This window comes from Thamnophis elegans, chromosome 5, assembly GCF_009769535.1.
Source record: "Thamnophis elegans isolate rThaEle1 chromosome 5, rThaEle1.pri, whole genome shotgun sequence".
Classification (NCBI taxonomy): Eukaryota; Metazoa; Chordata; class Lepidosauria; order Squamata; family Colubridae; genus Thamnophis; species Thamnophis elegans.
The window spans coordinates 30,478,868-30,504,865 of record NC_045545.1 but is presented as its reverse complement, the minus strand read 5'-3'; the positions used below and the strand labels follow the sequence as shown (position 1 = coordinate 30,504,865).

The 25,998-nt window shown below is 47.6% G+C and overlaps 1 protein-coding gene across 1 annotated transcript in view; it reads left to right on the top strand.

The window, feature by feature from the left end:
• The window catches only part of PRKAA2 (protein kinase AMP-activated catalytic subunit alpha 2), a 44,068-nt gene extending 19,167 nt beyond the window's left edge, over positions 1–24,901 (top strand). Inside the window, exons 7-9 of the mRNA XM_032217316.1 lie at positions 774–1,275; positions 20,752–20,878; positions 22,620–24,901. Coding sequence (XP_032073207.1) covers positions 774–1,275; positions 20,752–20,878; positions 22,620–22,855 — 865 coding nt within the window. The 3' untranslated portion in view covers positions 22,856–24,901. The remainder of the gene's footprint in view (positions 1–773; positions 1,276–20,751; positions 20,879–22,619) is intronic.
• Positions 24,902–25,998: the final 1,097 nt, after the last annotated feature.

Genomic DNA, 25,998 nt, shown 5'->3' with positions numbered 1-25,998 from the left:
GTTTTCATTTTCTTCTTGCAAAGAATAACATCTTCAGGGAGATGGAGGGAACTTGTATTAATGTAGTTACAAGATGATTAAATGTCATATCTTTTAATATACAGTCATATTTCCAGCATTCTGCAGTATTTCTGGGTTTTCATACTTCAGTTAAATTCCAGTGGGAGACCTTAGACCAAAGGTGTCAAACGGGGTGCTTAAATCTGGCCCATGGGGCCGGTCTGGAAGAAGCAAAGGAACAGCCCTTGGTCCCTCTGGCAGCCAAAAAGGGTCGTGGGGAGCCACATGTGGCCTCCCGCACCCCTTTTTGGCCTCGACAGCCTGTATCCTGATGGCCAAAACTTTGTGTGTGTGTGTGTGTGTGTGTGTGTGTGTGTGTGTGTGCGCCAGTCCCCTCTTCCCCCCCCCCCTCCAGCCAGCCTGTGGAGTATAACTCCAATGCTGATCCTACCCTCGAAGAAATCCAGTTTGGCACCCCTGCCTTAGACATAAACTTTTTCATATCAGAAAGTTTGGGCAGTGAGGAATACTGCAGAATGGTTCAGGGATGTGGGATGATTAATGTGATAATAATAAGAAAAAAATACCACAAGAATAGCATGTCTGCTTCTCCCCACAATTGAGTAATCTCAAGAAGACTTTCCAATTTCCCCCAACTGTCCTGAAAAGTTGTATAACATGATAAAGACCACTTGGGAATTTGAAAGAGATTTCAATACACAGTTAACAAATGGCATTGTTCTAACTGGAGTACCATTTTTATTTTCTTCTAGAGAGCACGAATGGTTCAAGCAAGATCTGCCCAGTTATTTGTTCCCAGAAGACCCATCATATGATGCCAATGTCATGGATGATGATGCTGTGAGGGAAGTTTGTGAGAAATTTGAATGCACCGAGTCAGAAGTGATGGCCAGCTTGTACAGTGGAGATCCTCAGGACCAGCTTGCGGTTGCGTATCACCTGATCATTGACAACCGGAGAATCATGAATCAGGCCAGTGAGTTCTACCTCGCCTCCAGCCCACCAAGTGGCTCTTTTATGGATGACTCTATGCATATCCCCCCAGGGGTAAAACCTCATCCAGAAAGGATGCCGCCTCTCGTTGCGGATAGTCCCAAAGCAAAAAGCTCTTTGGATGCATTGAACACCACTAAGCCAAAACCGTCGACTGTGAAAAAAGCCAAGTGGCATTTAGGAATACGAAGTCAAAGCAAGCCTTACGATATCATGGCGGAGGTTTACCGGGCAATGAAACATTTGGATTTTGAATGGAAGGTAAGAGTAGCAGTGCCGTATGGCTCTTGAAGGCTTTTCAGATGAGCAACTTTATGTATTTATGTACGTTTTAATTTAAAGCATGTGAATGCTACCTTTGGATGTGTCCAGGGAGGCTTGTATCAGTTTAGTTTAGTTTTATTGGTTACAGTCAAAAATCAGCTAAGGCATAATGCCCATAAAACAGATTAAATATAGTATATTAAAGGTAGTCTTTGACTTACAACCATTTCTTTAGTGACCATTCAACATTACAATGCACTGAAAAAAAGTGACCTTGGCCGCCAGCAGAACTAGCAGCAGAGACAGACGAGGAGGAGGTGGAGGGAGAGCCTGGGCCAGCTTTGGAGCTTTTGGAAGGCTCTGATAAAGAAACAGCATCAGAGACATAGACAGGGCCTTCCGTCCTCCCCCAGGTGGAGAGGCAGCTGTCTTCGGGGCCTGAGCTGAATGAGGGGGAGGAACAGATGGGGCCCATCCCAGATGTGTGTATGAGCAGAGAAGAAAAGAGAGGAGAGCAAAGGAAAGCAGATGTGGATAATTAGCCAGCCTCTCCCTGGCTGGGGAAAAAATAGTAGTGGTTTGGGAGTGGCTGGTTGTCGCAGACAACTGTTTGTTTTTAGGAGACAGCAAGCAATTCGGATTTCTAGGCCAGAACCAGGTTCTGCTGGGACTAATTACATTTGCTTTTCTTTGTTTATCCATGTGAATAAAAGACTGTTCCTACCCTGTTTGAAAAGGGGTTTGTATTTACTGGCGAGTAAGCAGTTTATCATCAAAGGACGTGGTGGCTCAGTGGCTAAGACGCTGAGCTTGTTGATCAGAAAGGTCGGCAGTTCAGCAGTTTGAATCCCTAGCGCCGCGTAACAGAGTGAGCTCCCATTACTTGTCCCAGCTTCTGCCAACCTAGCAGTTCGAAAGCATGTAAAAATGCAAGTAGAAAAATAGGAACCACCTTTGGTGGGAAGCTAACAGTGTTCTGTGTGGTTCAGCATTTAGTCATGCCGGTCACATGATCACGGAGACGTCTTTGAACAGTGCTGGCTCTCTGGCTTTGAAACGGAGATGAGCACTGCCTCCTAGAGTCGGGAACAACTAGCATATATATGCGAGGGAACCTTTACCTTTAAGTAGCTTTTGATTACTTGCTAAGACTGGGATTAGAACACTTATGACAATTTTTCACACTTACGACCATAGCAGTATCCCCACAATCACATGATCAATATTTGGATGCTTAGCAACTGGCATGTATTTAGGATGGTTACAGTATACTGGGGTGATGCTTTTGCAATCTTCTGACACGTAAAGTCAGCATCAGGCAGAGATCTTTTTTGAGGTTCCTGTTTCTCCTACTTTTATAAATTTTATGATCTACAGGTAGTCCTTGACTGGCAACTGCAATTGAACCCAAAATTTATGTTGCTGAACGAGACATTTGTTAAATGAGTTTTGTTCCATTTTATGGCCTTTCTTGTCACAGTTGTTGTCTAAATCGCTGCAGTTGTTTAATTAGTAACATGATTGTTAAGTGAATTTGGCTTCCGCATTGACTTTGCTTATCAGAAGGTCACAAAAGGGGATCGCATGATCCTGTGTCATTGCAACTGTCATAAATATGAGTCAGTTGCCAGCTATCTGAATTTTGACTACATGACCATAGGGGATGCTGCAATGGTCGTAAGTGTGAAAAATGGCCATAAATCATTTTTTTCAGTGACGTTCTAACTTCAAATCGTTACCAAACAAACTTGTTAGTCGAGCACTACTTGTATACATATATTGAGCCCAAAATTTCCATTGCTAAGCAAAACAGTGGTTAAGTGAGTTTTTCCCCATATGATCGGGTCTGGGGTAACTCTGCATGGCCACCTTGGCGTGGCCAGCTCACTACCACCAAATTGTTGCAGGATAACTCAATACGGTCAATTGGCTATGGGACAACTTGTTATGGCAGCTGGAAGGAGAGCCAGGTAGGCAGAGGGCAGAGTGGCGGTAGCTGGAGGTGCCCCATTTTCATACACTTCTCCCCTGTGGGCCATTCAGCAGCAAAGGTGGTGTTTGGGCCAATTAAGGTCTGGGCAGGCAGCAGTGGAGGCTGTGTGCATTTCATTTTCACAGCCCCTGCTGCTATTGCCATGGGCTGTTTGGTGGCAGCAGCTTTGTTTGAGACATTCAGGGTTAGTGGCGTTGAGCAGGGCAGATGGTAGAGGCTGAGCTCATCCCATTTTCACACACATGCTGCCACCACTGTGCCAAGCCTATCTCTTGTTTTGAATGGTTAAATATATGTGGCCCTTATTTAACCATTACTCATTCAGTGACCATTCAAACGAGTAATACTCGTAATACAGCCGGTCTCAAAATTCTGACCATTGCAGCACCTCAAAGGTCACACGCAATCCGGGCACTTAGCAGCTGATCCGGATTTCCAAGCATCGTAGCTTCCTTTTGCAGAGGAGATGGCCAATCCATTCACTAGCATTTGTGTTCCACTGCCTGATAAACATAATGGAGAAGAATCTCTTTTCTATAGTTATTAATATCTTCATTGAAAACTACTAATGAAAAATCACTCTGTTTATATGTTGAAAATTATCATATATCACATGGGAATAAACCTTGAACATAACTTAAACTTATTGTCTAATTGATTAAAATCTCATGGACAAAGAGTCTGAACAGAGGCAATATATTTCTTTATTTCTGCTCCTCCTGACTTTCTCCCCTAAGGATATTATTTAATAGCATGCATAGACTGCCCCCAAATAATATTTTACATCTTGGTGTACAGTTTTTCTTCCTAGAGAGCTAAGTCTTAGAATCAATAATCTGTTCAGGAAAGCTTAACTTTTTATTTATTCTCTCTCTCTCTGTCTATGGAGATTCTCAGTCATTCAGGTAATGGTTGACCCAAAGGTGGTTTTTCAGGAGGCAACTGGACTTTCTGGTTTTTCTTTGAAGATGTTTCACTTCTTATCCAAGAAACTTCTTCAGGTCTGAGTGGTTGGTGGGGAATAAAAAGATTTATACTCCTTGCAGACAGCTGATCATTTACATTCTTTTAGAGAGTCATTGAGGCCACTTGGAGGTTTATCTGTGACCCGAGTGGTGCAAATGGGTATGGAGCACGGATGGGTTGCTGCCAGTCCCCGCCGGTTCTTGCGAACCGGTTAGTGACTGGACCCGGAAGTAAGCCTGCCCCGCCCCCGGCCGTGTATACCAGTCCCGGCCGGATGGTATTTTGTCCCTTCTGTCTCCCCGTTGCTCAGAAAAGCAACTTCAGGAAGGTCCTTTGCTAGCAGGCAGGTTTTCCGGTGATGTAGTGGGAGGGGTCACGGCAGGGTCTTATCACAGCCTGATTGGTCTGTTAGACTGAGAGAAAACTTCTTAGCCTTCAGCTATCCCATTGGCTCCCAGTTTCCTCTCAGTCTTTCTGGTCCTAGGACTGTTGATTTGGCTCTCTAGGTAAGAAACGTTTTTACTAGTGATATTTCTACAATTCCTGGCTTAAATTCGTATTATTGGCCATTCTAAATTGTCTAAATTACTTAAATTGAATAAATTCGGCTGCATCCCCGGGGCCATTGCGGGGGTGCCGGGGGCCGTTCGCAGCCGCGGAAGATCCCACAGCACAGACGGCTCGATTTGGAGGCTTTTTGGCGCGAAAGAGGCGAGGGGGCGCTGAGCACATCGCGCACGCTGACGCAACCTCCTCGCATTTACCAGCAACCCAGCCGAGCCTAACAGTGATTTTCCAGCTGCTCCTTTGTCGCAGGCTCCCTCCGAGTCTGCAGAAGCTCGTCGGGGGCTTTAGTGAGCCACCAGCGGCTAGCCTTTCAAGCGGCGGCGAAGCGGAACATTTTAAAAACTCCAATGGAGCTCCGGCAGCCATTTTATAAATTGACACATGGCCTAGCCCAAACATTCGCCCGTGCCTCATAGGTCCCGGTCTACTGTACCAGACCAACCCAGCTCCTGGTCTACTGCACCTAAGCCAGCTTGCAGAAAGGTCCTGGTCTACTGTGCCAGACCATCTTAAAGAAGAACCGGCTGGAGACTGTCGACCTTGGAGCAGCTCTTCAGGACGCGTGAGTGCCACAAAATGGCGGCCAGGGCCAACTCTCTGCCAGCAGAGGTCACCCCAACCCCCATGGGCATGGAGAGCCTCCCAGATCAACACTGGTCCCGGTCTACTACACCAGACCAACCCAGGTCCCGGTCTACTGCACCTAAGCCATGGGCTAGCACAAGACCATCCAGAGCGGCTGAAAAGGATGAGCTTAGAAGGCAAAAGGCCTTGGAGAAGTCAATTGCTAGGGCAGAGAAACAGGCCCAATCCAGCAGGCCCCGATCCAGGTCTAGGTCCCCAGTAGGGCCCGATCCACGACACTCACCTTCTCCTCGGGGTTGCTTCAGTCCTTCCTTCCCATCAGCTTCCCCCTCCAGATCTTACATCAGTTCTAGGAGGGAGGGGTCCCTTTACTCCCTGCCAGGGTTCCCCCTACCTCAGGTGCATGAACCTGAAGACCTCTTGGAGGGTTCCTCTAGAGGTGACTGTCCTGGGTCTCATCAATGTGATCCAGATCCCTATCAGGACATGGAGGATCTAGAACGCCTCCCAGAGAGTATCAAGAGGTTGATCTCAACTGCCATATCTTGTGGCATTGCGAGAGGGATAAACCTTCTTACCATGCCAAGTCTCATTATTCCTCAAGGACTCGGTCCAGGGACGTCTCTCCTATTCTATTCTATTTCTATTCTATTTATTAAATTTAAAGGCCACCCAATCCCGAAGGACTCCAGGCGGCTTACAGAAATAAAATTTTAAGAAAGGTTAAAAACAAACAGAAGGAAACAGATTAAAAGAAACACATCATGCACCCAGTCTAATAGGGGCTGGACCTCGGTCAAGAGGTCAACAGCCCCAGGCCTGCTGGAATAGCCAGGTTTTGATAGCTTTTCAGAAGGCCATGAGAGTGGGTAGGGTCCAGATCTCTGGGGGTAGTTCATTCCATAGGGCCGGAGCGGCAACAGAGAAGGCCCTTCTCCGAGGCACCGCCAGCAGACATTGTCTAGCCTATGGCACCAGGAGAATGCCCACCCTGTGCGATTTAATCAGTCGTAGGGAGGTGTGCGGCAGAAGACGGTCTCGTAGATATCCGGGTCCTAGGCCATGTAGGGCTTTAAAGGTAATAACCAGCACCTTGAATCGTGATCAGAGACCAATAGGGAGCCAGTGCAGCTTGCGGAGGATAGGTGTAGATACCAAGGTACACCCAGTATCGCTCGTGCGGCTGCATTCTGGACTAACTGTAGTCTCCGAACATTTTTCAGGGGCAGCCCCATGTAGAGCGCATTACAGTAATCCAGTCTTGAGGTGACGAGGGCATGAGTTACTGTTTGCAGTGCCTCCCGGTCCAAATAGGGCCGCAACTGGTGCACCAGGCGAACCTGGGCAAAGGCCCCCCTGGTCACAGCCGACAAGTGATGTTCTAACGTCAGCTGCGGATCCAGGAGGACCCCCAAGTTGGACCCTCTCTGAGGGGAGTAAATTTTATCCCCCCAGGCTTAGGGACAGACTAGCTGGGCTGTCCTTAGGGGGCAACATCCACAGCCACTCAGTCTTGTCAGGATTGAGTGCGAATTTGTTCACTCCCACCCAGATTCTAACAGCTTCCAGGCACTGGCACATCACTTCCACCGCTACGCTGAGTTGGCATGGGGCGGACATATACAACTGTGTGTCGTCTTGTACTGGTGGTATTTAATCCTGTGCCGGCGAATGATCTCACCCAGTGGCTTCATGTAGATATTAAATAGGAGGGGGGACAAGACCGACCCCTGCAGCACCCGATAATTAAGGGGCCTAGGGGTCGACCTCTGCCCTCCAACCAACACCAACTGCGACCTGTCGGAGAGGTAAGAGGAGAACCACCGCAGAACGGTGCCTCCCACTCCCACCTCCTCCAGCCGTCGCAGAAGGATACCATGGTTGATGGTATCGAAGGCTGCTGAGAGGTCGAGGAGCACTAGGGGAATGTCCTCTATCCCTGGCCTGCCAGAGATCATCGGTCAGTGCGACCAAAGCGGTTTCGGTGCAGTAACCAGGCCTGAAACCAGACTGAAAAGGGTCTAGATAATCTGCTTCATCCAAGGTCCGTCGGAGTTGAAGGGCCACCACCTTCTCAACAACCTTCCCTAAAAAAGGGAGGTTGGAGCCTGTACGATATTTTTTAAGAATAGCTGGATCCAGAGAAGGCTTCTTGAGGAGAGGTCTTACCACCGCCTCCTTCAGAGGCTGTGGAAAAGATCCCTCCCGCAGAGAAATGTTCATAATTCTCTCAAGCCAGCCTCGTGTTACCTCCCTGCTGGTCGAAACCAGCCAGGAGGGACACGGATCCAGTAAACAGGTGGAGGCACTCATCACTCCCATGGCCTTGTCCACTTCCTCAGGGGTGACAAGCTGGAACTCATTCCAGGAAATCTGAGCAAGACTCTCCCTCGGCATCTCCGCTGGTTCTGTCCAAATGGAGTCAAGGTCTGTCCGAATCTGAGTGATTTTGTCCAACAGAAACTGAGCAAACTCCTCAGCCCGTCCCTGTAAGGCATCCCCTGTATCCTCCCCTTTCAGGGGGAACGGGTTATCCTAAACAGGGTGGCTGGGTGAGATTCTGCGGACGCAATAAGAACGGAAAAATGTGCATATTTTGCTGCCCGTATCGCCACTAAATAAGTCCTAATAAAGGCTCTTAATAGTGTTTGGTCGGATTCGGAGTTGCTAGCCCTCCAGCGTCGCTCTAGGCATCTCTTTTGGCGTTTCATCTCCCGGAGTTCCTCGGTAAACCAAGGTGCCCTCCTGGATCCACTGCCGTGGAGAGGCCGCAAAGGCGCAATCCAGTCTAGCGCCTCAGTCGGCGCTGTATTCCAGGCGGTGACCAAGGACTCTGTCGGATTGTGGGCAAGAGAGTCAGGTATCTCAGCGGGTCCATCAGGTCCCTGGGGCGGAACCACTTAATCGGTTCCACCTCCCTGCAGTGGGGGAGTAACTTCCGAAAATCAAGCCTCAACAGGAAGTGATCTGACCATGACAAGGGCGAGATCTCTATTCCCCTTAGCTCAAGATCACGTCTCCACTGCCCTGAGAGAAACACTAGGTCGAGTGTGTGTCCCGCTCTATGAGTCAGACCCTGAATTACCTGGGTCAAGTCCATGGTCCTGGGCCCCATCAGAGCGTTCGCCTAGGGATGGCAGGTTGAAGTCCCCCACTACTATCAGTCTGGGGAACTCAACTGCCAACCCGGCTACTGACTCCAGGAGCGCAGGCAGGGCTGTTGTGATGCAGCTGGGTGGTAGGTACGTCAGCAACAAGCCCACTTGACCCCCTAAGTCCAACTTCACAAGGACGGACTAACACCCGACATTCTCTGGAGCAGGGATCCTGCGAGGAGCTAATATCTCCCGGATAATGACTGCGATTCCTCCACCCCTTCTCTGGTGTCGTGGCTGGTGGAGCACCTGAAACCCTTCTGGGCACATTTCTGAGAGAGGGACTCCTCCCTCGTGGCCCAGCCCTCGTGGCCCAGTATTACATGTCAGGTCTGCCCCCTCGTCTAATAGTAAGTCCCAGACAAGGGGAGCTTTATGGACCACAGACCTGGCATTTAGCAGCAGCAGCCTGAGACCAGGGCCCTGGCTTCTCTTGCCACCAGGTCCTTGAGTTGAGCTTGCAGGGCCGGAACAAGGGATCTCTGTGACGTAGCGAGCCCTCCTTCCCCAGTAATGGCTAGCCCTGTAGCTTCCATCATAGCTGCCTCTCCCCTTCATGACCGGGATGCTCTGGCCCGCCCCCATCCCCATAGACACCCCCCCTCACCCATGGCCCCCGCTTTTCCTGGCAGGCCGCATCTGTCATTCATTCTAGGATGAGAGATAGGCCTGGGCCCCCTTCCACTTCTGCTTATGCACTCAGTGGAGGAGGCACCAGGCTGCGCTCTCGGTCCTCTCATACACACAGTCACTCTCTCATGCACACCCCACTATGGTCGTTTAAAAAGATACAAAAATACAATAACACAATAGTATAAAATTAGTTAAAATTAAGTGGGTTCATTCATCAATATTCACACCATACACACTCCATCCACAGAAAATTGCACAGATCTTAAAAATTCCACTCAAGCGGGTTCGTGCAGATTCAGAGGCCGGAACTAATAATGATGAAGGAGGGAGAGTTCCTCAATCCCTCTTCCCTCTTGTAAGTCTGGAAAGTGCAAAAGGGGCCCGAGGGCCCAAAGTCTAAGATGACTGGAGTGGTTGCGGGGGGGGGGGCTAGGCGCCAGTTTGAAAAAGGTAGTAGGTTCACGGCCTCGTCCCTAATGCTTCTCGTTGTTGACCCACGAGAGGTGCTGTCGAAGATGGTACCCCTGAGGGAGCAGCAGATGGCGCTGGCCGCACTGGCCGTAGTAAGAAACGAGCAAAATGTCAGGCAGCAAGGTATCAGGCAGCGCAAAAGCCCCGCAGCGGCAACAACCAAGCAAAAAGAAGGCCGCACCAAGAGAGGGGGGGGGGGCTAGAAGAACTGCAGCAGTGACAAAGACCAGCTGCCCAGTCCCAGAACACATTATTGCAGCGACTCACCGCCCCCTCCTCAGGGTGAGGCACAGACCGCCGCACCGACACTGCCCAACAAAAGTCCAGCAGGTCCAGCCTAGATCCAGAGTCTCCCACCAGCAGCGCCGCCGAAAAACGCTCACCGCCCGTGTGATGTCGCTGCCGCTGCCCGTACAATGTCGCCGCTGCCATCCGTGCAACGCCGCCGCCGTCACCACCAGTCAGCAAAGAGGTATGGAAGCACAGAAATGCCGTCCAGGGGCCGCCCGAGAGCGACACCCTCCAGATAATCGCTTTCCTGGCTTGTCCGGTGGTCAATCTCCTGCAAGGGTTCCCCTTTTTTAAAATCTGGAGTCTCAGTCCCATGAATTTGTTTATCCTTTGTTCCTCGCAAGCCCAAGCATTTAGCTTGGGCAGCCATTTTCCATCCTGCCCTAGTTAGCGAGGGTTCCACGTGGGGTGATGGAAACCGAAATGATATGGGATTTTCCGAGGATGAGGACTCCGGTCCGGATTCCCCATTCCCCAGCGGTGGAAGTGTCCTCCTGGACTCGCAGCTGACACTAGAACATCATCTGTCAGCTGTGACCAGGGGGCTTTCGCCCAGGTTCGCCTGGTGCACCAGTTGCGGCCCTACCTGGACCGGGAGGCACTTCAAATGGTCACTCACGCCCTTGTCACCTCAAGGCTTGATTACTCTCTACACTATCAAGCCTTGTCACCTCAAGGCTTGATTACTCTCTACACTCTACATGGGGCTGCCCCTGAAAAGTGTTCGGAGACTACAATTGGTCCAGAATGCAGCCGCGCGAGTGATATCGGGTGTACCTAGATACACGCATGTCACCTATCCTCCACGAGCTGCACTGGCTCCCTATTGGTCTTCAAACGCGCTTCAAGGTGCTGGTTATCATCTTTAAAGCCCTGGACCCGGATATCTGTGAGACTGCCACCCACCTCCCAACAGCCGATAAGATCTCACAGGATGGGCCTTCTCCAGGTGCTGTCGACCGGACAATGCCGGCTGGCGACTCCTCGAGGGAGGACCTTCTCTGTAGCTGCTCCGGCCCTGTGGAAGGATCTACCCCAGAGATCCAGACCCTTCCCACTCCTCGGCCTTCCGAAAGGCCATAAAAACCTGGCTATTCCGACAGGCCTGGGGCTATTGACCTCACAAATGAGGTCCAGCCCCACCTAGATTGAGTGTATAATGTGTTGCTTTTTAACCTGTTTGTCTCTTTCTTTATTTTTAATTTTTTATCTTTTTAGTCCTGTATTTTGTAAGCCACCTGGAGTCCTTCGGGATTGGGCGGCATATAAATTAATTAAATTTACAATTTACAATTGATTTCTAACCTTCTTCCACCCGCAGCATTCAAGACCTTGCTTCACAAGGCACGCAAGATCACTAAAATAGGGACCGGGGATCCCACTGTTCCACCTCCCAGGGATCCTGACATGGCGATGTTCTCCAACACCGCCGTCAATAAAGAGGAGATTCTGGCTCCTCCACTTTTTCTGGAGGTACTCAAAGGGCCTTGGTCTCGCCCCACTAACTTCTCCACATGGGCAGCAACAATCGTCGCATCTATAACATGGAGAAGGCATTCTCTCAGGCCCTGCAGTTGCCTGCGATCGACACTCCGATTGCAGCTCTTGTCTCGTTTTCCCCGGTTGTATCAGGGGACGCGGCGGACAAGATGAAGCCTGAAGATAAATGTGCGGAGCTTACCCTCAGGAAAATTTTTAATGCCACAGCCTGGGCAATGGTTCCACCACAATATCGCGAAGCCCTTCTCCGCGGAGACCTAAGCACGAAGGGCTAATCTGCGCCGTTCGAATCGCTGAAGCGAAATCGACCTTACCACACTGACATAAAGGCGGAGGGCAAATCCGCGCCTTTCCAAGCTATGTATCAACAAAATGCGACGCTAGCGTGGCGTCATCACGCAGACGCAATCGCGCTAACATGTTGCAGCTGTCAAAGCTGTCAACTGTCAAGGAATCGCGCGCATGTTGCAACTAATCCTAAACCTAACCCTAAACCTAAACCTAACCCTAGACCTAACCCTAAACCTAATCCTAAACCTAATCCTAACCCCTAAACCTAACCCTAAACCTAACCCCTAAACCTAACTTATTTAGTGACATAATAAACTTAATAATAAATAATAAATAAATAATAAATAATAATAAAACTAGTCCTAAACCCTAAACAAAACCCCTAAACCTAACTTATTTAGTGACATAATAAACTTAATAATAAATAATAAATAAATAATAATAAAACTAGTCAACAAAACTGATTGATTTGATGCAACAAAATAAACTTTTATTTACATTTCACTGTTTCAAAACATTCAAAAGCTGCATTTTACATATAAAACAAACATTTAAAAAACATTCAAAAGCTGCATTTTACATTTAAAACAAACATTAATTTTTACTGCGTTTGAAACAAACGTTAATTCAAAGCATTCACTTTTTCACGCTGCCGTCGTCGCGCTGATATCGACGCAGTAATGTGGACGCGCTAATGACGACGCGTACTTGTCGACACGTATTTGTCGGTGCTCTTTTGACTAGCGTGGTTTTGTCGTGCCACACTGGGCAATTAGGGCCGCAGCATCGTACTTTAACCGTACTACGGTGATGTGGCTGTCCCAACACCAGAACCGTATCCCGATAGAAGACGAGCGATTCCATCAGGACATTTTGATTCCATCCAAAATTATGGCGGCCTCACAATACTCTGCTGATGCCACCTTAGACACGGTTAGGTTTTCCTCTAGCTCCCTAGCCACATCTGTCACTTCTCACCACCTGCTCTGGGTGGCTACTTGGCAAGATGGTACCCTGCATAGGGATTGTTCCATGGGCCAGGCTGCACCTACGTCCACTCCAGTGGGCTTTGATTCCCTTCCAAAAGAGGCACCTAAGCAATCCCAGCCACACTTTACGCCTGACACCAGAAGTCCGCTCATCCCTCTTGTGGTGGCTATCCCCAGCGGTACAATGGGGGGGCTCATTCTGGGAGCCAGACAGAATAACTGTAACAACGGATGCGAACCTCTTCGGCTGGGGGGCAGCAATGGACTCCAACATGGCCCAGGGTCGGTGGTCTGCCCCGGATCTTTGCCACAACATAAACTGGCTAGAACTGAAGGCGGCACAGCAAGCACTCCGATACTTCCAGCATCAACTTCAGGACCAACACATCCTACTTCTCATGGACAACGTGGCCACAAAGGCACACGTAAATTGCCAAGGGGGGGGGACACATTCTTGGGCCTTGTGGCAGGAGGCCTTATGGTTGGGGATGTGGGCGGAGCGACAGCTAGCCTCCATAGCCACAGAGCACATCTCCGGGGAGGCGAATCACCAAGCAGACTGGCTGAGCCGAGCGACGCTGGACAATGGAGAGTGGCAGCTCATTCCAGAACTATTCCAGAAGGTCTGCCAGAGGTCCGGCATGCCAGTGGTGGACTTATTTGCCACACCCAGAAACGCCCAGTTACCGCGCTTCTCCCGGTTCTGGTCCTGAGAGGCGGAGGGCACAGATGCTCTCAGGAGCCACTGGCCAGCGGGCCTACTTTAGGCATTCCTTCCCATTTCCCTCATTCCCGGGACGGTCAGGAAGATAGTCAGGGAATGGGCTCAGGTCATCCTACTTGCCCCCTACTGGCCCAGGAGACCGTGGTTTGCGGATCTAATCCAACTGTCAGTCTCCCTGCCCTGGAGGATATCTCGGGAGGAAATTGCCTTGTGTCAGGGGGTCCTGGTACACCCGGAGCTCCAGTGGCTCCATTTGACCATCTGGCACTTGAGCGGCGACTCCTGAGGAGCGTTAATCTGTCCGAGGGGGTCATTGCCACCATCGAAGCTTCTAGGCGGCCTTCCACCACCAGAATATACAACTCCACTTGGAAGGCGTTTGCAAAGTGGTGTTCTAGCCACGACCTTGATCCCCCCAGGGCCTCAATCTCCGTCGTCTTGGATTCCTGCGAAAGAGTTTCGAGACGGTCTGTCCCGGAACACTTTGTGCAGACAGGTGGCAGTCTTAGCCACGGTTTTGGATGGGGAGGGCTCTCATACCCTCACCCATGCGCCCCTCATTAAGCGCTTTCTAAAAGGGGCTGCAAACCTTCGTCCGCCACTGTTCCATAGATTCCCCACCTGGGATCTCCCACTGGTCCTCAGAGCATTGACAGGGGAACCACTTGAGCCACTCAGGATGGTTCATATGCGCCTAGTCACCCTTAAGGTGGTGTTCCTGGTAGCTGTCACCTCGGCCAGGCATATATCCAAGTTGGGTACTCTCTCTTCTAGGGACGACCTCTGTCAGTTCCATCATGACAGAGTGGTCCTCCGCTTAGATCCCACATTCCTCCTGAAGGTGAATTCCCCATTCCATAGGGCTCAGGAGGTTATTCTGCCTAATTTTTGCCCGGATCCGTCCCATGAGCGCGAACAGCTGTGGCATAGGCTGGATGTGCGCCGTGTTCTGTGGATTTACTTAAGAAGGACTGCAACAATACACAGGTCTGAGGCTTTGTTTGTCTCTTTTCGACTGGGGTTTCTTCATCCACCATAGGGAGGTGGCTGAGACAAGCCATCATGACTGCCTACGAAGCATCGGGTCAGGCTTCCCCTGCAGGTATCACCACCCACTCTACGCGCAGCACCGCCACGACTGCGGCCTGGGCCACCAGGGCCCCATTTGAAGACATCTGCCGAGTGGCCATGTGGGCCTCTCCGACTCCGTTTATACGACACTACCGGCTGGACATTTATGCCTCGGCTGAGGCGTCCTTCAGTAGAAGGATCCTTCAACAGGTGGCAGTTGCCCCTCCCCTGGGTCTTTCTTATTCCCTCCCTGGGACTGTACTTAGGTATGTCCCTGCCGTTTCCCCTCCTTTTAAATCACCGGGAAAAAAATGTTGGTCTTACCTGAATGTGTCTTTTAGGTGATGTGGAGGGAGGGGTCACGTTCCCACCCTAGCTAGTTGAGTTAGGGTGCTGGGGAGGGCCGGGAGGTCTCTCCTGGGGTCTCTGTTTGTTTTGTTCGCAGATAAGGACACTTCGCCATTGAGGAAACTGGGAGCCAATGGGATAGCTGAAGGCTAAGAAGTTTTCTCTCAATCTAACGGACCAATCAGGCTGTGATAAGACCCTGCCATGACCCCTCCCTCCACATCACTTAAAAGACACATTCAGGTAAGACCAACGTTCTTTCTAGGACACCTGTCGCCACCAAAGGACCTTCCCGGAGTTGCTTTTCTGAGCAACGGGGAGACAGAAGGGACAAAATACCGTCCGTTTTCCCCGTGTTCAGAAAAGCAACTTCGGGAAGGTTCTTTGGTTGCGGCAGGCATCCTAGAACCTGCCTCCTAGCAAAGGATCTTCTCGAAGTTGCTTTTCTGAGCATATAGCCCCCACCGCTTATGGACATCTATTGCAGTTGCGAGGAGCTGAGGAGAACACGGAGAAGAGCCTGAAGGTTCTTGGCACTCTGGGAAGGCGCAAAAGCAGCAGGGAGAGGCGCGGGGCTTGGTTTAGACTCCCTGGACGTCACAGCAGCAGCCTCAAGTGCGCCGATCTCGGCGTTTTTCGCATCGGAGCATGCTGCAAGAGGGAGTGAGTGAAGACCTTTTCCGGACTGCTGGTGGTGGAGGTGTCACCCCTGCTCAGCAAAGCAAGTCCAGGGAAGTCCTTTGCGCCAGCTGGAAAAGGTCTTCACTCACTCCCTCTTGCAGCACGTCCCAATATGAAAAACGCCGAGATTGGCGCATTTGGGGCTGCTGCTGCAACGTCCAGGGAGACTAAACCAAGCCGCTCGCCTCTTCCAGCCGCTTTCGCGGCTTCCCAAAGCACTGAAAACCTTCTCCACGCTCTCCTCGGCTCCTCGCAACTGCAATAGACATCCAGAAGAGGCTTTTGGGGCTAATGGGGCTTGAGTTTCCAGCGTGACAGCCCTGGCCGCTTCTTCTCCGCTGGTCCAAAGCCCATCCGGGAAGACGAGGAACGCGAGGGAGATCCCTCCCCCCACAGATGGGCTCCGGACCAGTGGAGCCTCCTTCTTTTTAACCAGGCGGCTATCAGAGAGAAAAGGGCAGTGCGTGCCCATGTGCTTGTGCAGCAGCCGAAGATCACCTGGTTAAACATCTCCTAGTTAAAAAGATCGCCTGTCTAAGAAGAAGATAATCGCCTGGTTAAAAAGAAGGATGATGCTCCGCTGGTCTGGAACCCATCCGCGGGGGGAGGGATCACCCTCGTGTTACTCGTCTTCCCAGATGAGCTGGTAAGAGGATAGAAAAGGTTTTTCTCCAGTCCCAGGTTTCAGTATCTCTTTCCAGCTTCTTTTGTTGAGCCTGCAATTAAGGTTCTTTTTTATGTCTTAGGAAAGATCACCTGGTTAAAAAGAAGAAAGAGGCTCCGCTGCTCCAGAGCCCATCTGCGGGTTGGGAGGGAGGGTGGGAGAGACAGACAGACAGACAGACAGAGACACACAGAAAGAGAGACACACAGAGTGAGTGATTAAGTGAGTGAGTGAATGAGTGAGTGAGAGACAGACACACACAGACACACATATATACCCAGAGTGATAGAGAGAGAGGAAAGGAGGGGAGAGAGATAGAGAGACAGGGAGGGAGAGAGACAGAGAGAGACACACACAGAGTGAGGGAGAGACAGATAGACAGACACACATACACATAGAGTAACAGATGGGGGAGGGAGGAGAGAGAGATAGCGAGATACAGAGAGACAGACATAGAGAGAGAATGACAGAGAGAGACAGAGAGAGAAGGAGGGGGAGAGAGACAGATCCACACAGAGTGAGACAGACAGAGACAGAAAGAGAAAGAGAGAAAGAGAAAGGAAGAAAGAAAAAAAGAAAAAAAAGAAAGTGGGAGAGAGAGATAAAAGAAAGAAAGAAAGAAAGAAAGAAAGAAAGAAAGAAAGAAAGAAAGAAAGAAAGAAAGAGAACTTATGACCACAATTGAGCCCAAAATTTTGGTTGCTAAGCAAGAGTGTTGTTAAGTGAGTTTCATCACATATTCCAAGTTGGCCACTCCCACCCGGTCACATGGCCAGCAAGCCACTCCCACTCGGTGACATGGCCAACAAGCCACTCCCACAAAGGAGGCTACACCCACAGAGTAAGTTCCAAAAATTTTTGAAACCCACCACTGGTATGGAGCCTTCTTGGAACTGATGAAATGACTGTGTTGTAGACTGGAGATAGATGATATCGTATCCATCCCCCTCTGTTGAAAGAGGGTTGTTCAATTTTGACATAGATGGTTTCTATGACCTCTCTTTCAAACCATCGGTCCTCTCTGTCCAAAATGCGGACTTTGCTGTTTTCAAAAGAATGGCCTGTATCTTTTAAATGCAGATGGACTGCTGAATCTAGTCCTGATGTGCTAGTCTTCTATGCACTTATGAAGTGGTTGTTTTGTTTCCCCAATGTACAGATCTGTACAGGGCTCACTGCATTGTACTGCATATACGATGTTGCTCAGTTTATGTCTGGGTGTTTTATCTTTAGGGTGGACAAGCTTCTGCCATAGTGTATTCTTGGGTTTAAAGTGTGCACGTATATTATGATACTGAAGATCCTCCTGAGCTTTTCCAATATGCCTGCAATGTATTGTGGAGGAGCTCCTGTAGGGTCTGTGTGTATGTGATTTTATGAAGGCCCACTTGGGATAGCCACACGTTCTGAAGTAGTGAGATCTTGCCCCTGTCATGGTCAGACCATTACCTATTGAGGCTTGACTTTCGGAGACCAAACCCCCACTGTAGGGAGGAGGAGCCGACCAGGTGGTTCCGCCCCAGGTGACTTATGGACCCTTTGGGGTTCCAGACGGAACTTGGGGTTATTCCTGATACTCTCGCCCGCAGTCCGGCAGAGACTTTGGTTGCTGCCTGGAACCTGGCAGCGACGAAGTCTCTCAACCAGATTGCGCCACTACGGCCGCTCCGAGGCAGTGGATCCCGGAGGGCTCCTTGGTTCACTGAGGAACTCCGGGAGAGGAAGCGCCAAAGGAGACGCCTAGAGCACTTATGGAGGTCCAGTAAATCCGAATCGAACCGAGCATGTTTAACAACCTGCACCAGAGAGTACATTCGAGCAATTAGGACGGCTAAGAGAACACATATTGCCTCTCTGGTTGCGTCTGCTGAGTCGTGCCTAGCCGCCCTGTTTAAGATAACCCGTTCCCTCCTAAATAGGAGGGACACGGGCGATCCGCTGCAGGGCAGGGCTGAGGATTCGTCCAATTCCTCGCAGACAAGGTTGCTCGGTTCCGGGCGGACCTGGACTCCAATTCTGCAGAACCAGCCGAGGCACTAAGGGATGATCTGGTAAGCCATCGCTGGGTTGAGTTTCAAGCTGTTACCCCTGAGGATGTGGACAAGGCGATGAGAGCTGTAGGAGCCTCCACATGTGTGCTGGACCCGTGCCCCTCCTGGCTGGTTGTAAACAGCAGAGAGGTGACATGAGGCTGGATCCAGGCGGTTGTTACCGCCTCGCTACGGGAGGGGGTCTTTCCCCCCGCTTTAAAGGCGGCGGTGGTGAGACCCCTCCTGAAGAAACCATCCTTGGATCCAGCTGTTTTAAATAACTATCGTCCGGTCTCCAACCTCCCCTTTGTGGGGAAGGTTGTTGAGAAGGTGGTGGCCTTTCAGCTCCAGCGATCCTTGGAGGAAGCCAGTTATCTCGATCCTTTCCAGTCAGGCTTCAGACCTGGCTGCAGCACAGAAACCGCTTTGGTCGTGTTGACCGATGATCTCTGGAGAGCCAGGGATAGAGGCCATGCCTCCATCCTGGTGCTCATTGACCTCTCGGCGGCTTTCGATACCATCGACCATGGTATCCTTCTGCGACGACTGCGGGAGGTGGGGGTGGGAGGTGCTGTTTTACAGTGGTTCTCCTCTTACCTCTCGGACAGGTCACAGTCGGTGTTAGTTGGGGGGCAGAGATCGACCCCTAGGCCCCTAACGTGTGGGGTGCCGCAGGGTTCGGTCCTGTCCCCCCTTCTTTTCAACATCTACATGAAACCGCTGGGTGAGATCATTCGACGGCACGGGATAAAATACCACCAGTATGCGGACGATACTCAGTTGTATCTGTCCACCCCGTGCCAACTCAACGAAGCAATGGATGTGATGAGCCAGGGTCTTGAGGCTGTTAAAGACTGGATGGGGGTCAACAAGCTTGTGCTCAATCCAGAAAAGACCGAGTGGCTGTTGTGTTTCCCTCCCACGAATTGGCCAAGTGTTCCATCTCTCAGGCTGGGGGGTCAAACTGTATGCCCCTCAGACAGGGTTCGCAACTTGGGAGTCCTCCTGGATCCACAGCTGACCTTCGAACATCATTTGTCAGCTGTGACCAGGGGGGCATTTGCCCAGGTTCGCCTGGTGCACCAGTTGCGTCCCTACCTGAACCGGGAGGCCCTCACAAGAGTCACTCGTGCCCTTGTGACCTCTAGGCTGGAATACTGCAATGTGCTCTACATGGGGCTGCCCTTGAAGAGCATTCGGCGACTTCAGCTAGTCCAGAACGCGGCCGCGCGAGCGATCGTGGGTGCACCTCGCTTCACCCACGTAACACCTATCCTCCGCGAGCTGCACTGGCTGCCTGTTGATCTCCGGGTGCACTTCAAGGTGCTACTTATCACCTACAAAGCCCTTCATGGTACTGGACCTGGGTACTTGAGAGACCGCCTACTGCCAATTACCTCCACTAGACCGATACGATCGCATAGATTAGGCCTCCTCCGAATTCCATCATCCAGCCAGTGTAGACTGGCAACTACCCGGAGGAGAGCCTTCTCGGTGGCTGCTCCGACCCTTTGGAACGAACTCCCCGTGGAGATCCGGACCCTCACCACCCTCCAGTCCTTCTGCGCCACTCTAAAGATCTGGCTGTCCCGGCTGGCCTGGGGTTAAGATTCTAACCCCACTCGAATTGTGTGACTGTTGTGTTTTCTTTTTAATATGTTGTATTGTCTTCATGTCGGAAAATTGTTTGTCCTTCCCCCCCCCCTTTTTTTGAACTGTGAGCCGCCCTGAGTCCCCCCCAGGGAAAAGGGCGGCATACAAATAAAGGGAAAATGAAATGAAAAAAAATGAAGGCTTCCTTGATGTGTTTTCGTTCTTTTTTTGGTTCTTATTCTTTCTTTCAGAGCTGAAGAAGCTTCCTGGATGAAGAAAAACCAGAAAGTCCAGTTGCCTCCTAAAAAAACACCTTGGGGATTCTCATTCTCCCTCCTCCTCTTATGTCTGTCTGTCTTTGTCTCTCTCTGTCTCCCTCTCATCTGTCTTGTCTGTCAGTCTAATTTATCTCTATAAAATTTCTAAATCCCCCAACTACCAATAACTTTTATCTCAATACAGAGTAGCAACATGCTAAAGTTTGGTGTGAACAAAACTATAATTAAGCAAGCTGGTTGGAGAATTTTCAAATAGAATAAATAACTTATCTTTCTCAACCATTTTTCATTGTATACTAGCAGTGCCTAAAACAGAAAATATTAGTGATAAAAACCCGAAAGCAGGTTCTGAGAGGATTTAAGAGACTTTTGTAAAAATATCTGTAAGGAAAGGTTATTTGATCATTTTTTGCACAATTGTGGAAAACCCTATTCATATTTTTTTTCTCAAACTGCAATACTGAGATTAAACTAGTTAACATGTTGTTGTTTTTTAAATTTTCCTGAAAGGTATATCCCACTGAACTGGATTGGATTTATTACAGAAGGGAAATGTCTTGAGATTACATTCCTTTGTTTTATGCAAAATTCTTTTTCCTTTTCCATAATTATGTTTTTCTCAAATGGTAATTATGTGTTTTAGGTGGTGAATGCCTATCACCTTCGAGTGCGTAGAAAGAATCCAGTTACAGGAAATTATGTGAAAATGAGTTTGCAGCTCTATCAGGTGGACAATCGCAGCTACCTGTTGGACTTTAAAAGCATTGATGGTATGTGGGAAATTCTGTACAAATACTCCCAAGCTTGAAGGAAGACTAAAAAAGAAACCCAAACAGCTCCATCTTCTCTCTCCGCCCCCATCACACTTTATATCTACTTTATGATTCTACTAGTCAGAACAATTGTTGTTTAGCCACACTTCTTCAGTCCATTTGTCATCAGTTAGTGTTCACTGTGACAGATTAATGATACACGTGGGTAAAAAGAAATATTTCTGCTTCTTTCAAGATTCATAATAATCCCTCAGCAGGAAATAGTCTAGCAAGCCTTTTCTGATCACAGACCATTTCTGAACTCCTAATAGCATTTTCTCCACAAGCGATGAATTTCCTCCTCCCCACCCTCACCCAGATGATTCCATTATTCTTGTTTCTACAAGTTGAAACTATATCATTAGTATCACTTTCAGTTCATTATCTCCAAAAACTACCTCAATTCCTTGGTTTTCTTTTTACCCCTTTGTGATCCCCCCCCCCTTTCTTGAATGCGGTGGGATGTCTAAATCATAGATGCTGAACGGAATTAGAGAAACATATATAATGCAATTTGTTAATAAAATTGTTTCATAAAAGATTCACACACTGCTTTCCCAGATTTGTAAACTAGGGATCAAAATCTGTTAAAAATTCAGTCCAGTTTCAATACTATTTACAAATTAAAGTTCTGAGCAAAATCACAGTCCTAAACGAGTTATCTCAGTACTTTTCAAACTTGGCAATGGACAACCCAGCATTCTGGCTGGTGAATTCTGGGAATTAAAATCCACACTTCTTAAAGCTGCCTAGTTTGAAAAACACTGATTTATCTGATAGTGATACTTTCTGCATCTAATGGAACATGCATATATGATTTGATTCTTGGACAGGTAACATTTCGCTTGAGACCAATGGGACTGAAGTTGAGATAGCTGTCAGTTGTTTTGAAGACAGTTACAAGCTATTTAAGATAAAGGGAAGGGAAGGATTTGGTGAAACTCTAGAATAGCGAAGAGCATAAAAATGGCATACCAGGTTTTCCCGAAAATAAGACAGGGTCTTATTTTTTTTACTCCTGAAATAAGCACTTGACCTTATTTTCGGGGAGGTCTTATTGTTGGGGTGCAGGAGACAGCAAGCATGGTCATCTCTTGGCTGCTGCTGTGTTGCAATTGGGGGGGGGTTAGTTAGGGGGTAGGGCTTATTTTAGCGCATGTGTGCTCAAAAGCCGATTGGGCTTATTATCTGGGGAGGTTTTCGGGGAAACAGGATAATTATGGTGAAATGTTTGAAGAAAAGCATGACTTGAAAGAAGTAAGTGTAGCAATACAGTTAAAAACCTCTTCTCATGTTACTCTTGTAGAATAGACATTAAGGCAGAACAGTTTCTTCTTCTCCTCCCAAGAAGACATCAGAAGTATAGGACTTATGGAGAGGAATGGGAATTACATGAGACTATTGACACATGGTCTGAGAAGTCTGGAGATTGCATAGGAGGCTGCTTGTAGAAGCAGCTTCCATTTCATGGAAATGGGGATGAGGAAGAAGAGGAGGGTGACAATGGTGATGATGAGTGGGAAGAGGAGGTATCAAATAAGAGCAGGAGCTTACCTCAGTCTATTCTTCAAACTAGCTTTTGTTAAGTGAATTGTCCACCATCAGAAAAGCCAAGTCAGAAGTAAAATGAAAGAGTAGAGGGGAATTTTAGCCTCCTGCCAGCTCAAGAAGTTTTAAATCATTTCTCTGTATTTTCAAGATGATGTCATGGAACAAAGATCGGGTTCTTCTACACCTCAACGCTCAAGCTCAGCAGCTCGTTTGCACAGACCAAGACTAAGTCTTGACTCCGCCACTGTTGATTGCCAGTCACTTCCCGGATCCCCTACTGGTTCTTTGACTGGGAGCATGTCCTCTGTGACACCACGTCTTGGGAGCCATACACTGGATTTCTTTGAAATGTGTGCCAGTCTCATTATTGCACTGGCTGGCTGACAGGTATAATTCAGAGGTTTGATTTCAGTGGATGAGCATAGGCCTTGGTAATGCCATTTGGCAAAGAAAGCCTCATTTTGAACATACAAATATCAGATTCTGTACCCAGAAATTACTTTAAATACGGTATTTAGGAGAGAAGACAAAGGTGTTCGATTTAGGTAAGTCTATCTGCAGATTTTGCTGAATTTTTGCCAGTAATCTGGGATTGTTGGTGTTATTTCATAGGTATGGTAGAAATGATTAGCAGTGGAGTTAGTGCTTAACAGAAGTGAAGACTGAAGACTTCAGCCAAAAGCTGGTAGCTATTGGACTCTACTCGCTGCCACTCAAAATCAAATGCTGCACTGCTGCCAAAAATCTGAAAAACTCTACAATTGAAGAATTCATAACATTCATGTCATGTTGAATGAACAGTGCAATAATATTCCTGAAAACTTGACCATCAAAAGGTTTTTTAAATAAATAAATAAATAAATAAATAAAACTTACTTTAGAAAACAAAAGCAATAGAATCCTAGATCCAATTAATTTAGATTTATACTCATGGAAGAAAAGGTTGTCTCTGCTGTTCTTCCAAGTATTATAACGTTCAGAAATCACCCATAGAGTAGGACTGTAGACCAGAGAAAAGTGGAATTTTGATTTTTTTTAAATATCAGATTTTAAATAATTATAATTTAGACTTAGATATTTAAGTTTGGAAATATATTATGGTAATCCTTTTGGCCAAACTTCATATATTCTTTTTCTGCTATGGAAATGCTTTTGGAATGCATGGAAGTCAATAGTGCTTTTATATCCTACTCATGGATTCATCTGAAATAATTATTGCAGTCTACCTCCTAAATAGCGTAGAACAGCATTCAAGACTTACTGACTCGAAAACAGAGATCTAGAGCTAAGCACCTGGAGCATCAGATGTCTCCAAATATGAGATTAGATGATTCATTATAAAGCAATTCTTGTGACATTGTGGTAAAATTAAATAAAGCAACTGCTTTTATTAGAGGTAGCAAGTGTCAAATAATGCAGAGACATCTCTTACTTCAGTTATTAGGCAGTAAGTAACCTCTTCCTGATTTCAACACATTTTTATTACATTTTTGTTGCTGCTGGATTATACGTTATATCTGTTTTTCACCCAAGTAGAAAAAATATCCTCAGAGATGAATTAAACTAAATGATTCAATATATGAAATCCCCCAAACTTAGATGTTGAAAACCATTCAAATTCAGAAATCACTTCAATACAATTCTTTCGAGTGGTGGATGGTAGTCAGGGTTACCAATTCCTTTTGCAAACTATCCAGCAGCTACATTTCCCCAGTTTTAATTAAAGTTGTTGTTTTTTATTAAGGACTTTCCATTTTCATTGAAGGAATTCTTTTCAACACAGCCTTTCATAACCACTTTGCCCTTTCTGCTGTTCATCATCCAGCTTTTGTTAGATTCAGACCATCTAATATATCTCATAAACAAAATTTGCACTCTGCTTTTTATCTCATTATTAGTTTTCCCATCAATCATTTCAGGCTGCGTTTTGCATCAAATATATCAAAATGCTAGGTTTGCATATTTAAATTAGTAATATTTATTAATCTCATGGCAGCAACAGATCAAAACGTCTATAGCCGCAATATAAAACTCAGAATTGTGGGGAAAGGAAGAAAAAAAATGTTTTCCTTCAGGGGTGAGTTCCTTTGGTTAATGTTCTCTTTCAGAAAAAAAGCGTAATAAACTGATAAAGCAAGGTAATTGCAGGCTAGCCACATTTTTTCAGAGAAAGGATAGCAGAGAACATTAGCAGCAGTCAAGAAAAGTGAAAAAAAGAACAGGGCACTCAAGACAAGTTTTTCTTGCTTAAAAAGCTAACTAATATTTAAATGCTTCTGTAGCTTTAGTTGTCTATAACAATATTCACTAGGTGCATGGGTGGGTTCCGGCTGCTGCTACTGCCGAGTCACTCAGGGATGCACCCTGCATCCCTGAGCGTGCATGTGCAGTACTAAAAAAATGCTTCTGCGCATACAGAAACAAGATGGTGGCGCCTATGACGCCATTGAGAGAACTGGTTCGGGGGTGTGGCAGGCCGCCAAGTTGCCACCTATTCGGCCGAACCGGTAGGAACCCACCTCTGACTAGGTGCTAATTTTAGGCAGATTTTGAGAAGAAAAGTTTACTGACACACACAGCATATTTCATTCACTTGTAGGGTAATCCTGTACGTTAGCAGCCCCCAAACCTTTGGGCACCGGGGACCGGTTCTGTGGAGAGACAATTTTTCATGGACAAGAGGGGGTGTGGTTTTGCGTGCTGTCTGCATACTACAGAAGGGGCATTGCTTCTTTGTGCAGGTTGTTGGCATGCCGTGGGCTGGTGATGGCCCCCGCAAAGTGGGTTGGGGACTGCTGCTGTACGTTTCTGTTCAGAAAATAAATCTTTGGGTAGACTTAGGTTTAAATAAGAACATAGAGCATTGCTATCCAAAATATTTAATATATCCTTTTAAAAAAAAGATGGGAGAGTCTATTTGTTTTAGTTTTGAAACATTGATCCAAAGGGAGCACTTTTGGCACTGCTGCAGAAGCCGGTTGTGAAAGTGGATGGATTTGAGATCTTTCACAGACAAGGATGTTTCCCAGTTCACCCTTTGGTCAAATCATCAATCTCTTTCAATTACTAATGCCCATTTTTGTTGGTTTTTAATCTTCATTTCTGATTTGCCACTTCCAGATCATTAGGGACATTCTAACACAGGCAAAAAACCAACAATGATATACCTCTCGTTGTTTGTGTTGGCTCTAGCATCCCTTCATCCCCAGAATTTGAGAATAATTTATGGAGCCAAAAGTTGTGCAACAGAGAGATGCATTAGAACCAAATTGATATTGCCAGTAAATGACACTGCAGTGAATATTTTTTCAGCGAGTCACTGTGCATAATCAAAAGTCAGTCCAGAGTGGTCTTGGGTGATGACATGCTCCATCATGAATGCATAACATTGGTCTTGATGTTTTTTTTTTTACAATGATAAACAGAAAACTTGCCATTTTGATATGTATCATTTTTATTAATCACAAAAAACTCCACAAATACAGCAGTTTAAAGTCATGGCATTATCTAAATTGGCTAGAATATCT